This window comes from Sarcophilus harrisii, chromosome 2 (assembly GCF_902635505.1).
Source record: "Sarcophilus harrisii chromosome 2, mSarHar1.11, whole genome shotgun sequence".
Taxonomy (NCBI): domain Eukaryota; kingdom Metazoa; phylum Chordata; class Mammalia; order Dasyuromorphia; family Dasyuridae; genus Sarcophilus; species Sarcophilus harrisii.
In genome coordinates, this window is record NC_045427.1 from 589,800,494 (window position 1) to 589,816,499 (window position 16,006).

A 16,006-nucleotide genomic window follows, 5' to 3' on the forward strand; every position below is an offset into this window, starting at 1 on the left:
TAAAAAAAGAGGCATATTTTCTGTTTCATTCATTTATTTTTCTCTATATAATTTAATTCCAGTTTATCAAACACTTATTATCTATTACTAGTTTTATATTATTTTACTGGATTTATCATTTTATTAACATTGTAGTCCTCTATTATTTCTTATCTTTTTCTTCTTTTGGTGTTACTGATTTTTATTCCACTACCAAAATCTTGGGTGTATATAAATAAAATATAATTATACATTCTTTATTTAAAGTTCATCTTATCACCATATAATAAATTCAACCTTTTCTCTTGATGCTTTCTGATTTAAATTCAGCTCTTTCAGATATAAATACTACCATTCTACTTTTTTTGAATTTGCACTTTCAGGAACTCTCTTGTAAAATTTTTTAAATTTTAAACTTTTTTTTGCATTAAATGTGTTTTTTGTAAACAACATATTGATGAATTTTGGTTAATTCAATTCAATTATTTTCCTTTTAATGGGTGAATTCAAGCCCTTTATATTTATTCATTCTATTAAATTCTATTTAGAAAATAAAACTATAATCTTTCTGAAATAAAAAAAAACCTTTTTTGTTTGCATCTTTGGCACAATGTCTTGCATATAATAAGTACTTGAGAAATAATGGTTAAATTGAATTGATTTTCTGATATTTTTTTCCAGTTTTGTTCTTAATGTTATCAAGATTGCAAAGCTATCCCATTTTTCCATAACTACTTCTACTTTTAAATTAATTAACTAAAGCTTTAAATAATTAATATTTTTGAACTATTTCATCATTAAGCTATTAACTATGTGTGATTCCCTGAGACATGATTAACTTTTAGTTAAAATTAGAAGTTGTCCTCTGGGAATCATATATTCCTCTCCTTTTCTTTCTTTTTTTGTTTTCCTTTTTTATTCCACTTTAAATGTCTTCTACTTTATAACTTTAGGACTATTTTAAATTTCATTTTTCATGAATTACACATTTCATCTCAAATTCTTGTTCCCATTTAATTCACAAAAGTTACATAGCTTTATATTCTTAACTGGAGACAATGATAAGTTTATATTATCCTACTTCTATCTTTAATAACTTCTTGTCTTGATGATATGAAGATTCCTTCACTTTCTGCCAATTTCCCCCCAAAATAATTCTTTGAAGTATATTTAATCTTTAAATGTTTTCCTTCAAATAAAATATTAAAATGTATAAGATTAGTAATTCTTGGTTCCATCTAATCTGATCTTTTTATGTATTGACCTTAAACAAAACACCTCAATATGTTCTTTCTTGTGTGATTGCCTAAAAATATGGGAACATGTTATATGGGAAGAATGGGAGGAAGGGAAAGAATTTGGAATTCAAAAGAATTTAAATGAATGTTAAAAAATTAATATAATTGGGAAATATTTAATTAAATAAATAAGAAAATCTATTTTAATAAATATGAGGACATTCTAATTTGTATTTTATCCCATATGATTTCTTTCTCTTTTGGCCTTTTAAAGACTTACTTCCTTATCTTTATTATTCTGAAATTTAATAATTATGTGTCTTAGATACTTGGGTTTTGGATTTTTCTATACTGAGATCTTATGAATTTTTTCCACTCATAGATTGATATCTCTTCTTGTGCAATCTTTAAAAAATTTCCCCTAATTATTTCTTCCAACATGAAGTAGTCTTTTTTGGGATCCTCTGAGATCCCAATAAATTTGATATTTGAGTTCCACTATCTATTTTTAAAGTGTACTATTTTATTCTATATTGTCATCAATTGATTTTTTAAAGTTCTATGATATCAAGGACTTATACTTTTATTGTTGTTTCAATAGGGCAATATGGCATAGTTGAGAGAACATTAACTTAAATTAGGAGAAACTTGAATTTTAATATAGTCTTTCCATTTACTAGCTGTGTGACTATAAGGAAGTCATTTAACTTTTTTGAATCTTAATTACCTCACCTACATTCCTTATCTCATAGGATTCTTATGAGGATGAAAGGAGATAATGTTTATAAAGCACTTTGAAAACTTTGAAGAATTATATGAATGGCTAGCTATATTATTATTCAATTACTCTTTCTCTGACTTTGACTTCTTCCATTGAATCTTTTCATTCTTTTGTATTTTTGTAAATTGATTCTTTTAGTCTTCCTTTGATATATCTTTATATTTAACAATGTGATGAAAAGATAGATTAAAGAATTAGAATTATAAAATAGAAGATAGTTAAATTAGAAAAAAAGGAATACAAGACTAAAGAATTAAAACCTTCCCTTAAACACCATAATGTATTTATTATCCAATTTTAAAAAATCTTTTGATATATCTTCCGTCATGTGTGTTGTAAATTTCTTTTAAAATTCTGCACTAAAGTTTCTCTTTGGATTTTTTATTGTGCAGAATTTCTTTAAGGTGGGGATTTTTTCTTTAACTTGCTCTTTTTCTTCAAATGAACTCTGCCCCTCCACCCCCATTATTTCTATGGGATTGTTTTTCTTTTTAAAGAATGTCTCAAAAGGAAGATGATCTCTGGTTTAAGAGAAGATTTTGAGACTTCTCTTCCCCATGCAATGAATATGGCAATGGCAGAAAGATCACCTTGTCTACATTCTCATGACTAATCCTAATGGAGTAGGGGAGTGAAGCTATCAGAGACAATGTCTGTCAAGTGCTTTGCAGGCCTTAGAGTGTTAGGTAAATGTGAGTTGCTGATATCATTATAATTATTATTATTGGTTACTATTGCACAATTTGTAAAAATCATTGATAATTAAGCAATTGTAAGAGTTAAACTTTGAGTTTGAGCAAAGAGTGTGACTTAGGTATATTTTATGGCACACAAAATATATTATTACTGATCATATATGAGAATGAATGGTGAACAATCAATGAAGCATTTGTATTTTTGATCCATTGCTTCATCTCTCTCTATTAGGATTGGACTCCAACTCTAAGTCTCAAAGCAGTTATTCCAACCTTGGTGGCCAAGGCCCTGCTCAGAGATTTCATAGGAGTTTGCATTTGGAAAAGAAAATGTGATGGGTATACCCATTTGACTATGCTCTTCCTCTGATTTGTCTCTGTAAATGGGAACTTAAATGGCAGTCATTGACAATGACTATAGTGAGGAATGGAATAGTTATGGCAACTTTGATCCTTTTTCTGTTTCTTCTTTCTGGATCCTCTATTGACTCTAATACTGGATGGAGGAGGATTTTTTGGCAATGATTTCATTTCTCCTCCTTGTACTCCCCTTTCTAGACCTGTTTCATGGAAAATCTCCATAATCCATAGTAATTACAGCAATTCTAAATGTTCTTTCCTATCTCCATATGGCATGTAATTCAGATGGATAATGATGTTAATTATAAGGTCCATGGCACAATGTATTCAACCTTTCACTCTAGGTGTTTTGGCCCAGGTCCTAATACAACATAGACATTATATAATCCAATCCACATTGGCTTGACTTGGGCCAATTATTCTACATCACTCCAGAAGGTGAACATAGGACAACTAATAAATGGATGTTATAATGAAGCAGATTTAAGTTCAGCATAAGAAGGTTCTATCAATGGTTCTGTCCAAAAGTGAAATGGTTTCTCTTAAGTAGACAATCCCACTGTGAATGTTAGAATGCCTATTTGTCAAGTATGCTTAATAAGAGATTCTTGTATTGTTCAGAAAGTTGAACTAGATAATCTCTCAGATCACTCCCAATTCTAAATCCTATTAGAAATTAAATCAATAAACATTTATTGAATAACTATTTATTATAAGATGCTCCAGAACTCTTCACTTTTACTGTTAATAATCACCAAATTTCTAAAGACAGAAATTCAATGTAGATTGTCCTAGGAGTAGATTAAAGGTGGAAATTATGCCCTAACATCATGACTTCCTGCCTTATAAAAGAACTTTTCTAAAATGTTCAGAAACTTAAGACCTCTGATCCATTAAATTACCAACCTTGATTTCAAAGGTTCAAAGATAAAGGATGTTGATCCACTCCTTGTCAGAGAGATGACAGATTCACAACACAGAACAAGATACATTTTCAGATATGGTGAATTGGAGAATTTTATTTTGCTCAATCATGAAGCATTTCATTTGTTATAAAGGTTTCATTTTTATTTTTATTTTTACAGTAAAATAGGGAACTAGAGTCAGCTAGATGGCACAGCAGATAGAGGAAAGGGCTTGGAATCAGGACACATGTTCACTCAGAAACTTAACTAACTGTGTGATTCTGGGCAAATCACTTAACTCTGCCTTATTTATAAAAATGAACTGGAGAAGGAAATAGCAAACCACACCAGTATTTTTACAAAGAAAAGCTCAAATAAGGTCATGAAGAGTTGTACATGACTGAAATAATTCAAAAACAAAAGGGAGTGAGGAGGGGAAAAAACAAATGCTTGAAAAAATAAATTAAAATGTAAGAAGAATAGAATTGGTAAAAGGACTCACCTTCTTTACAATCATGGCCATTCTCATGTAGCACAAATCCATTTCTACATTGGCAAACATAGCTTCCAAATGTGTTGATGCATTCATGTTGACAGCCACCATTGTCCTTAGAGCATTCATCCTTGTCTGGGGAGGAAAGTGTGCATTTAAAAGGAATTAAAAGGAAAGGGAGACTGACCCCTCCATTTATGAACTATTCTCAACTTTTAAAAACTCTATTCAAAATTGATCTCCTGCAGAAAGTTTACCTAATTACTCTCAATAGGCCATATCATTACTTTAGTTCCTTCCTTTGCTCAATGTCTATTCAACAGGCATTACATCATGTTCATTTGTACTTGTTTGTGTAAAGTTTTAAAAATTTCCTTTTAAAACACTAGGAAATGAATGTAAACTGCTTGCATTTTTGTTCTTCCTTCCAGGTTATTTATACCTTCTAAATCCAATTCTCCCTGAGCAACAAGAAAACTGTTCAGTTCTGCACACATATATTGTATCCAAGATCTACTGTAATCTATTTAACATGTAGAGGACTGCTTGCCATCTTGGGGAGAGGGTGGAGGGAGGGAGGGGAAAAAATCGGAACAGAAGTTAGTGCAAGGGATAATGTTGTAAAAAATTACCCTGGCATGGGTTCTGTCAATAAAAAGTTATTTAATAAAAAATAAATAAATTTCCTTTTAAAATATATTTTTATTGATATTCTTAATTTTTTACCTAGCCTGAATTTCTCTCTGTGTCCTCTTCTTTCTCTTCCCAAAAATACCATCCCACATAACAAAATTTTTTTTCTTAAAGAATAAAAAGAGGAATAGAAACAAAAAATCAGCAAAACTAATCAATACGTTAAGAAAAACCTGACAGATACATGAGTTTCCACACCTATACTCATGGACCCCCACACTCATTCAAAGAATTTGTAAAATTTTTCAATAGATTACTTAAATGAATAGTAATATAAAGCTGGGCGGGAGATGGGGGGGGGGAAAGGAGTGTTACTCTCCTACCACTCTAGAATTTCTAGGATTCTTTACTAATTGGGCTATTTGCTTGCCAGATCCATCTCATCCCTGCTTCAGAAGCCAGAGAGCCCATTCATGTGCTATACTTTCTCTCCTACTATCCCACTGTGCTCTTCCAGTGTCATAAACCATTGTATATTTATGTTTTAGAGTCTTACTTCATGCAGTAACTGAAAATACTTAACAAATAGGTAAGATAGCCTAGAAGAAAAAAACAGAAGAAAAAACTCAATGTATCCAGGCTTCCTTTGCCATCTTCACCTCCTTTTGTCTTCCCCTTGACGCATGAATTTATTTTCCTTTAAGGCTTCAACTATCACATTTATAACTGTGACTCTAAATTAAATCCTGAGCCCCAATATCTTCAGAATCTTAATCCAAAATGTGCCTCCAACTTTCCTGGCACTAAATTTTCACTTCCTTCTTCATTCCCACTGCTTCTATCCTAGCTAAGTCTTCATCACTTCATTCCCATAACAGTCTTGTGTTTAGTTTCCTCAACACCAAATTCTCCCACCTCCTATCTCCTCAAACACCAGACTAGCTTTTCTAAAACACTACTTTCAACATACCATTTCTCTATTTAAGAACCTATTATAGCTTCTGATTATCTGTTACATAAACTCATTCTCCTGTACTCCATGCAACTCTAAATCTGGGATTCTATGAATCTACAAAGCATGTTGTTTTTCCTAAAAAAACAAAACAAACAAACAAACAAAAAAACCATATAGTGTAAGGCACTATGATTGTTTCTGTATTGATAAGTTGCTTGAGTTTATAAATGTTGCCTCACCTCACCTACTACACTTCATTTCCTACTAGTCAAAACAAAAGCAAGGATCTTTTACTGTTCTACCATTATAACAATCTCATTTTCACCTCCAATTCTTTGCTCATGAAGTCTCTTGACCTGAAATTCCCTCCCTCTCAAGCCCTTCTTCTTTTCTAAAACTTCCTGTGTTCTTATGAGTTGCATCTCTGAAGCATCCACGTACCTGAGAAGAAGTGGGCTTTGAAGCCACGTTTAGAAACAGTGTTATCGGATTTGAATTCCACTCTCATGTTGTTGCTCTGGGAGGTAATCACCTCTGGTTTCTCGGAGCCACAAAACTTTCCATGAAGCTTGGAATCAGAGGACAACCCACTTCGGATCTCCACATAATCATATTTACAAATCTGCAAGAGAGGAGGGCAAGACTCCTGGCTTCTCTCCCCGGGTCACTACTGCTGTTCCTTTTCTCAAAGCTAATAGCAAATGCCTAGAATGCTGTCAGTGCGGATGTTCCCTCCACCAACCCAGATCGCAGCCCTTCTATACTTTAATCGATCTTTATCATGAGTTGTCTTGACAAAAACAAGCAAATAAAAAACCCACATTGGTCCCTATGGCCCAACTTCTGGAAATGAGTCTCTCTGAAATTAGCTAGGCAGATTCTTAAACTGCACATTGAGGACCCAGGATTCCTCCTCCTCATGATGAAAGCTCAGGGAAGTCTTCAGGCAAAGTTTCCTAAAGCCAAATTACATCCATATTCTGCCAAAAAGACCCAAATCCAGCTACTTGACTGAGCTTTAAGAGCCTCAAGCATTACAGTAATGAATGATGTGAATTCTGACAAGAATTTTCTCATTAATTAAAATGCAAGTTGGGTAAAAGAGTAAAGGGTAAAAAAAAAAAAAAAGGGTAAAAGGTAAAAAAATCTATTTGACAGAAGAATTTTTTTACCACATTTGTCATCATTTTATGGGAAAAATATACATATATTTCTTTATGGAATCCAATTCAATAGATATTAAGGACTAAAAATTTGGCAAAAATTGTCCAAGGATCTGTTGATCAATACTGTTACCGATCATAAAATCAATGACACAGAGCTATGGAAAGACTGCAGTGCATTACACCCAGAGTGGAGGATCACGAAACAAAAACTAGCGAGTTCAGAGCTCAATTACACAGGTTTTGGTTACATAGGCAGGATGGATACAATGGAATTTCAAAGAACAAATAAGAACGATAATGGCTTGTAACCTAAAGAACAGATGGCAGACGGGGAAGATTTTTATCCGGTAAAACAGGAAACTGTTTAAAAACAGTTAACAGTGGACCTGGAATTGACATCTCAAGCTTGATTTTGCAGACTCTAGCTAACTGCGTGACAGACTTATCTTAAGTAAATGGTGGTAAGAAATTTAAGCCAGAAATTGTCCTATTACACATCTATGTGCAAGGCACTGTGACGGGGTCACACATCTGATCGGGGCGTGCTGTAGTAGTTAGTGCATCTTTCTCTGTTGGATGATTTCTTACTGTCAAGGGACCAGAGAATCCAGAGCTGGAAGAGACCTTAATGATCAGTTAGCACAGCCCCTCCATCTGACCCACGGAGATGGGCAGGGACAGGCTCTAAGATTTAGAGGGAGAAGAAACTTTAGAAATGGAATCATACAGTCAAAGAGCCCTGAGTTCCAATCCCAGTTCTGCCACTGGCCATCTGTTTGACTGGGGCAAGCTTGGACTTCTTGGGTCCCAGTTTTTTCCTTTCCATCCCAGTGGATGATTCCTAAGGAGCCTTCATGTTCCAAGTCTCTGATCCTCTCAGCAGCAGAGCAGAAATCTGAGCATAAGCCTGACTTCCTAATCAATCTGCAGGGAGTCCTGATGTCATCTTGGCAATGGAATTCTGGTCAATGCCTACTTATTATGCTTAGCCCTCTGGCTACAGGACAGGGATCTAGCCCTACTTTTAAGAGATTGAATCCTATAGGGGTCTTCTTATTTGATAATAATTCAACTAATAAGAAAAAAAGCAAAATAGAGTTGGAGTTGGAGTCCCAAAGGAAGGGACTTTGACTCAAGTCAAGGAGACTTGAATATGAATCTCAGGTCTGTTACTCTTTGCTTCTGTGGAAAAATCATTTAATGTCTCTGGGTTACATAGTCCCTGGAGTCCCTTCTGATACATAATCTATAATCATAAGAGGCTACTAAGTTATATATAATATATATACACATATATATTATAGGCTACTACATTATTCCAGCTAAGATCAACCTCATTTTCTCCATTCCTTCTTGCATCTGAATGCCAGAGTCCATGCTGGGGATAGATTCCTCCTTCTTACATAGAACACCTCCCCACGCAACACTGGGGTCCAGGGTTCTTGTTCTTTCCATTGAGCAATGTTTCCTCTATTCTTCAGCCGATTCTCTACCAGTTTTCCTGCACTAGAGGTTAGTGGATTACTAGAAACAGGTCAGGAGAATTCATAGTGGGGAAAGGAATACAGGTGACAAGAGGCAGATGGAGAGAATTCTCTGAAATCCTAATCCCAATGTCAAAAAAAAAAACAACTCAGCAGGATTTTTCTGCTAGATACCAGGGAAGAATCACTCCTTGTGTATAGCCATCTCAAGGATTTCTGTGGCTCTGGGTCTTTTCCATATAACTCATCAGTAACTCAAAGGGAAGGAACTTACATCATTGCCTTCCAGCTCAAATACTTCGAACTGGAGGGAGATCCTGTACTGAGCTGGAGCTACCACTTGCCACACACAGTTTTTGTTAGTGGGGTATTCCTTGGGCCATCCAGGGCTGGTAATAGTGCCATTAAGCTTGGTCATGAAGCCACCACAGGCCACTGCAGAGGGAAAGAACAAATACATATATCAGTGAGCCCTAAATTCTAAGTGACCCCAGTGTCCTGGCGCATCCCATGTTCTTCAGGGAAAAGAAACGATGAATCATCCAAACATCCCCTGAAATCTCGCCTGGCTCCTGTTTGAATGTGTACATTAAAAAATAAACAGTTTTTACCTTTTTTGAAATCCCTGAAGAAAGCCCTACTGGAATTCTTATCGTTGAATTTTTAAAAATAAGTGTGCATAAAATGTGGAGCAAGTCTGTATCTGGCCAAAACTCTATTCCCATCTGTGTTTTGGGATGTTGGGAAAATTTCTCCATTTGCCCTTTTGCATTTCTTTGTTTGATTATTGGTGGGGAGGGAGAGGAGAAAGAAAAGTGAACATGTAATAAAATGGTTGGAACACCAACAAAAGCATCATTCAGAGGGCTGAATGTGGACCTAAAGCGTGGGATTAGAAGAGTATAACCAGCTCTACAGAGGCCCAAAATTGGGTGGAGGAAGGAAGAGGTTACAGAAAGGTGGAAGGAATTCTGGCATGGAGGAAGCTATTCAGTAACATGTAAAGCCACAAGAACACTGAGTTCTGTGGCACAGGGCTCTTGGCATATACAATGGGCCATGTTAGAACTTTGAAAATTGAGTTAAAGTTTATGTGCCGGTCAATATTGGCTCCAGATAACTGATGCCAGAGCATAATTACCTCTTTCTCCGAAAGGAGGTGGTATCCTAGGGGTAAAGAATGTTACATACTTTGCCAGATATATTTCCCATATCAAGTGGTTTGATTTAATTTTTTGCCTGTTATTTGGAATGGGGGAAGAGAGGAAGTGTTTATTAGAAAGTGAATGTGATATAAAAAGTCTTATCAATAAAACATGATTTACAATTTTAGTGCCAATCATACTAGACCAAGTAGATTTTTGTTATGTGCACTTTAAATTACCCTAGTTTATTATTTTGAATATGGATAGTCTCTCTTCCTAGTAAATAAACAGAATTCTTGCAGTGTATAATGCCTGGAAACAGGGGATAGAAAAGAGGGAGGGAAATCAGTATTGGAAGGAAGCATCAAGTTACTGGGGGAGTGTGGTAATGATGGATATTTAGGAACCTTGGGTTATAGATTTTGAGCTGAAAAGCACCTAAGGGATTATCCAGTCCAACTGCCTCATTTTACAGATGAGGAAACTGAGGGACAGATAAATGACCTGTCCATGTTGATAAGTTAATAAGCTAGAATGTGGATTCATCAGTTTCTGTGTATTGTGTTTGAGGAAAGATAGAAAGTATGGTTCCTTGAGTTGTCAAAACTCAAAGGAGTTTAGGAAATAGTGAAAAATCAAGGGACTAAGGGCAAAGTCCCCTGGTCACCTGTAAGAGGAGAAACTGTTGACATGAAACATAATGAATTCTTAATCATTCAGTTATGGTCACAACTCTCATCAAAAAAGGCCTCATTCTCAAATATATAGGAAACAGAGTCAAATTGATTTAAAAAAAAAAGAACCATTCCCCAGTTGATAAATGGTCAATGAATATAAACAGGCAGTTTGCAGAAGAAGAAATCAAAACTGTAAGTTAAGTGGGAAAATGCTCTAAATTACTGCTGATTAGAGAAATGCAAGTTAAAACAACTCCGAGGTATCATCTCAAACCTATAAGGATTGGCTAACATGACAGAAAAGGAAAATGGCAAGTATTAAAGAGGATGTAGTAAAGTAGGGAGACTAATGCACTGTTGGAAGAGCAGTGAACTGGTCCAACTATTATGAAGAACAATTTAGAACCATGCCCGAAGGGCTATAAAACTGTACATATTCTTTGACACAACAATGTTACTTCCATGTCTTATCCCAAGATCAATGAAAACGGAAAATGATTCATTTATACCAAAATATTTAAAGATCTTTTTGTGGTGGCAAAGAACTGGGAACTGAGGGAATGCTTATCAATTGGGGAATGGCTAAAAAAGTTACAGGGTTTCATGGTGATGGAATTCTATTGTGCTATAAGAAATAATGAGGGAGATGGTTTCAGAAAAATCTGAACTGATGCACAGTGAAGTTAGCTAAACTAGGAGATAATTATACATGTCAATAACAATATTGTGACAATTATTGACTATTAAAGACAACTACTATGATCAATATGATGATTTAAGACAATTCCAAAGGACTCATAATGAAAAATGTTATCCACTTCCATAAAGAGATGGAGCTGAATTCTCAGTGCAAATTGAAATATAATATTTTCCACTTTATTCTTCTTCCTTTTTTTCCTTTTGTAACATGGCTAATATGGAAATGTTTTACATAACTTCACATTTATAATCAATATTGTATTGTTTAACTTCTCAATGGATGCAGAAAGAGCTGGAGAAGCGAGAGAATTTGAAGTTCAAAAGTATTTTAAATATTAAAAATATCTTTTTTTAAAAAAAGACCATCAAATAATGAACACTTTTACTATTTCCACCATTTCCATAGCTCTACTCATCATCATTCATTTTTCACTCTCAACATCATCCTACTACAATTTTGCCAGTCACTCACCTTCACAAGTTTTCTTATCAGCCGCCAGTTCATAGCCAGGATCACAAGCACATTTGAAGCTACCCAGTGTGTTCACACAACGCTGTTCACAACCGTTCCTGTCTGGCCAGGAACATTCATCAACTTCTGTTAGGGGAACAAGGTAATTTTCCATTATGCATGCACCAACTTAATTGACCTTGCTCTCTATTCCCATATCTAGTGCAGCACAGAAGCTAGAAGTACACAAATACTAATGGGGCATCACTAAAATTAATTTTACTAATAAGAAAAGTTCAAAGGAAACCCTAAGAACTATGTACCAGTCTCACTTTTGGAAACTATTATAAGGCATAGCATTAATATAGAAAGATAGGAAAGAAGGAAGGAAGGAAGGAAGGAAGGAAGGAAGGAAGGAAGGAAGGAAGGAAGGAAGGAAGGAAGGAAAGAAAAAAGGAAGGAAGAAAGGAAGGAAAAAGGAAGGAAGAAGGGAAGGAAGGAAGGGATGTCTTAGGCAGTACATATGAATGAGTTGGATGTAGAATTGAACAGGAAGAGAAAAACAGGTTGCATTTTCTTTAAGAAATTGGCAGTTCTTTTAATGATCCCCAAATTTCTCCCTAAAACAAAATTTTCTTAACATCAGTATTCTTCTGTCTATGACAATTTCCTACCTAAGTCACCTTCAATCACTCATTCAATAGGACAGCACCTATCATGCAGTCAGTGCTTAATAAATGCTTGTCGACTGATTATTGATTTAACTTCCCTGGGTTATGAGGCAGTTAGGTGGTACAGTGGATAGAGCTGGACTTGGAGTCAAGAAGAACTGAATTAAAATCTGGTCTCAAATAATTACGCTGTATGAGTTTGGACAAGTCACTTAACCCTTATGGCACTTACCTCTCAAATTTGTTGCATGGATCAAATGAGATAATATTTGTAAAGTGCTTAACATAGTTTCTGGCACATAGAAAGTACTATATAAATGGTAACTATTATTATTATTAGTTTTCTAAGGCTTCTTTAGCTCTAAATCTATAATCCTATTATATTATAATCTATGTTGATATTTTATAGTGGATGAGACAATCTCCTAAAAACTGAAATTAAGCAGCTTCAGTACACTGTATATGAAGAATGGTTAGAGAAGCAATGTAAAAAATGACATCGGAGAGCTCTAAAATTAGAAAAACAGGTGGGCCAGTCACATAAGGGTAACTGATGGACAGTCCTTCTATCCCATCGGGATCCCCAAATAAACAAACCAAGAGAACTAGAGGAAGGCCCCTAGTTTGTCAAGTGGCTCCCATTTGGTGGATTGACAGGAACACATGAAGACAGATAGCTTGGGCAGATGAGGTTCAAGCCTTATCATTGGAGAGGGTCTCTCCATCCAGCAGATTACAGATCCATAAAAGTATTGATTATTGAAGGAACATGACCTATAAGGAAAAGATCTGCCATGCCAGAGACTTGGACTTGGGTCAGAGAACCTGGGATTGAATTCCATGTCTGCTGCTTAATATTTATATGACTTTAATATTTGTGTGGGCAAAGTACTTAACCACTGTAGATTTCAATTTCCTCAAAAGGATTTGGATGTCAAGGTCTTCTTTAGCTACCAGTTCCTATAATTGTGATTTAATTGCTGAAAACTCTCTGAGGTGATAAATAAGCCTACTGACTGGGAAAGATCAGTGGTCATAATGTATTAAAACTTTCCAAAAATGTTGGAGAATTTCTATATCAATATGAGGAAGAAAAAAATATATGTATATATTATATGACACTGAGAAGAAATGCTTTTTATTAACATGGAACTGATTTATATTATTAACCAAAGTTAAAGAAAAATAAACTTACATACAAATTGAGAAAGACTCAAGAGATTTGTGTATGTCTTATTTGAAAATGTTCTCTCTCTTCCACTTTCTGGCTATGTGACCCTAGATATAGTAATCTTCTTCCCAGTACTTTAGGCAACCAATAGGTCTAAGGGACAAATTCTTTCCCACTTGCTTTTGTATGGCTTGCAAGCTAAGACAAATTTAAAAATCATTCTAAGCTTTCCTTCCTACAAAACCAAACAAAAAGAACAATAATTCTCCAACTCCTGCTTTAGGTAATTCTCTAAGTCACTAGTTTACAGAGATGGCATTAAGTGAAATTAGTAGAAGGAATTTCCTCCCAGAGAATTCCTGATACCAGTGAAATCTCAGGTCCAATTCTAGTTGGTGGACTGGAGCTCTGGAGAGCTAATTGTTAAGTCTCGGTATGAGTATCAATGCTCCAGAAATTGGCAAACACAAATTAAGGTTTGATTATAGTTTTATAAATTTTGTTTAGATTTAAGAAAGTGATGTAATAGCCTACACTTAAAAGTATAACCATATATATTTACACACATGTGCATGTATGTGTATATATGTGTGCATTTGTGTTATATATGCATGTGTATTTGTGAGTGTGTGTGTGTGTGTATGTGTACATGGGGGGAACATTTATCAGCACACCCCATTATTCCTCTATGTTTTACCTCATTTGTCAATAAATAAATTTCCACAAAAGTCATACTCCAGTGCTTTTTCATAGCACAGCAATCTTGTTGAATGCTCCAAGTCTAGGTCAGTGAATTGTGAACTTTGGTAGGTACGATCAAGTTGAAAAGCTTGAATGCTGCCTCACTGACAGGCTGCACCTGCTGCCCCCAAATCAGACAAGCTAAGTGCAGATAGGCTCATCATTGGTAGACTGGCCACTTCGTAGTAAATTCATAAGCCATGGTAACTTTAAATGGCTCTTATTCCAGTGAGATTTTCTTCTGAAGGAGCAGAGGGGTGGAAAGGATACTAAAAAATCACAGCTTTTAGACCATTTGTAAATATAAATTAAATTATCCATGCTCTTAAGTGGGGGGTTATTTACTTAGAACTGACATTCCATCCTGCTTATAATCTCTTTCTCTCTCTATCCTTTCCTCCTTTCTTTCCCTCCCTCCCTCCTTCTCTCTTTTTTCTCTTTGTCTCTATGTCTGTCTTTCTATTTTTCTCTCTCTCACCTCACTCTCAACATCTTTTTCTCCCTCACAAAACCACTATCCTTGTTCAAACCCCCATCACTTCTCACATTGATTACTGCAAAAACCTAACTGTTCTCCTTGCCTCAAGGCTCTCTCCACTCAGCTGCCAAGGTGATTTTTTTTTCAAAAGCATAAATCCAGTTATATCACTCTTCCCCCACACCTTCAATAAACTTCAATGGTTTTCAATTATAGCACAGTTTTTGACATATAGTATAGTAAGCATTTAAGAAATGATTATTGATTTCCAATGGACTATCATTAAATTCAAATATTACTAGAAGAACTGAATGATATTCATATTAGCAATTTTGCTAAGCTAGAGAATATGAGGAAGCTGTATCTAAGTGGAAAGATGGATCCTGGGTTATCCTCAGAAAAATAAATTAAGGAACTGAAATAGTTGGTTTCATTGTGTACCCAATAGCAACAAGAGGCATTTCATGGGGGTACTCAATGGTTGCCAGGTTCACGGTGAGCCTAAGCAAAAACACCACCAGGAAAATAACTGCAGCTGATGTGCCAACATCTCTTGCAGGGAATAAGGCAAAATAAATAAATATATTTTAGAACAACAAAGAAATTCTGTGAAAAATCAACAGAGAGAAAGTCATTGAAGAATTCTACTTGGTCACCTCCAATTAAATCAAGATGCACTTCAATATTCTGTATCCTCAATATAACAGTAAGAAGAGGAAAGCAATGACTAAAAATATGTTGGAAAATATGATTCAGTAATTTCTACAATAACTTCTATGATATAAAGAAAAATCACTTTGAAAGATGCTCATTGTTAAAGGGGATAGAGTTTTATTGGAGGTGGGTAGAAATTAGTGGGGTAGCAATAGAAATAAAAAAATGAAAAAAAGATCAAAAATTTTTAAATATTCAAAAGATATCAAAAAGAAGCTCAGGAGACACAAATAAATGGAAATTTTGCTACTCCTTTATTAAATTTAATATGCATATGTCTTTTAAAACATGTTCATTCATGATACTATTATTGCTTTTTGAGGGTTGAGATGTTTATTGACTGTTAAATTCATAATAAAAATTTTAAAGAGAAAATAAGATCTAGAAATGAGAAAATAGAGGAACTCACATTCAACTCAGAAACCATATGTCTGTAAATACACACACATGTATATGTACGTGTACATATATACATATGTATGTATGTATATATACATCTCTCTCTCTCTCTATATATATATATGTATATATATATATATATATATATATATATATATGAATGAACTTAGT

At 34.7% G+C, this 16,006-nt stretch overlaps 1 protein-coding gene across 1 annotated transcript in view; it reads right to left on the bottom strand.

The window, feature by feature from the left end:
- The window catches only part of TLL2 (tolloid like 2), a 156,209-nt gene that overhangs the window by 12,922 nt on the left and 127,281 nt on the right, over window positions 1-16,006 (bottom strand). Inside the window, exons 14-17 of the mRNA XM_031956177.1 lie at window positions 11,683-11,808; window positions 8,964-9,124; window positions 6,481-6,661; window positions 4,461-4,586 (exon numbers count right to left, since the gene is read on the bottom strand). Coding sequence (XP_031812037.1) covers window positions 4,461-4,586; window positions 6,481-6,661; window positions 8,964-9,124; window positions 11,683-11,808 — 594 coding nt within the window. The remainder of the gene's footprint in view (window positions 1-4,460; window positions 4,587-6,480; window positions 6,662-8,963; window positions 9,125-11,682; window positions 11,809-16,006) is intronic.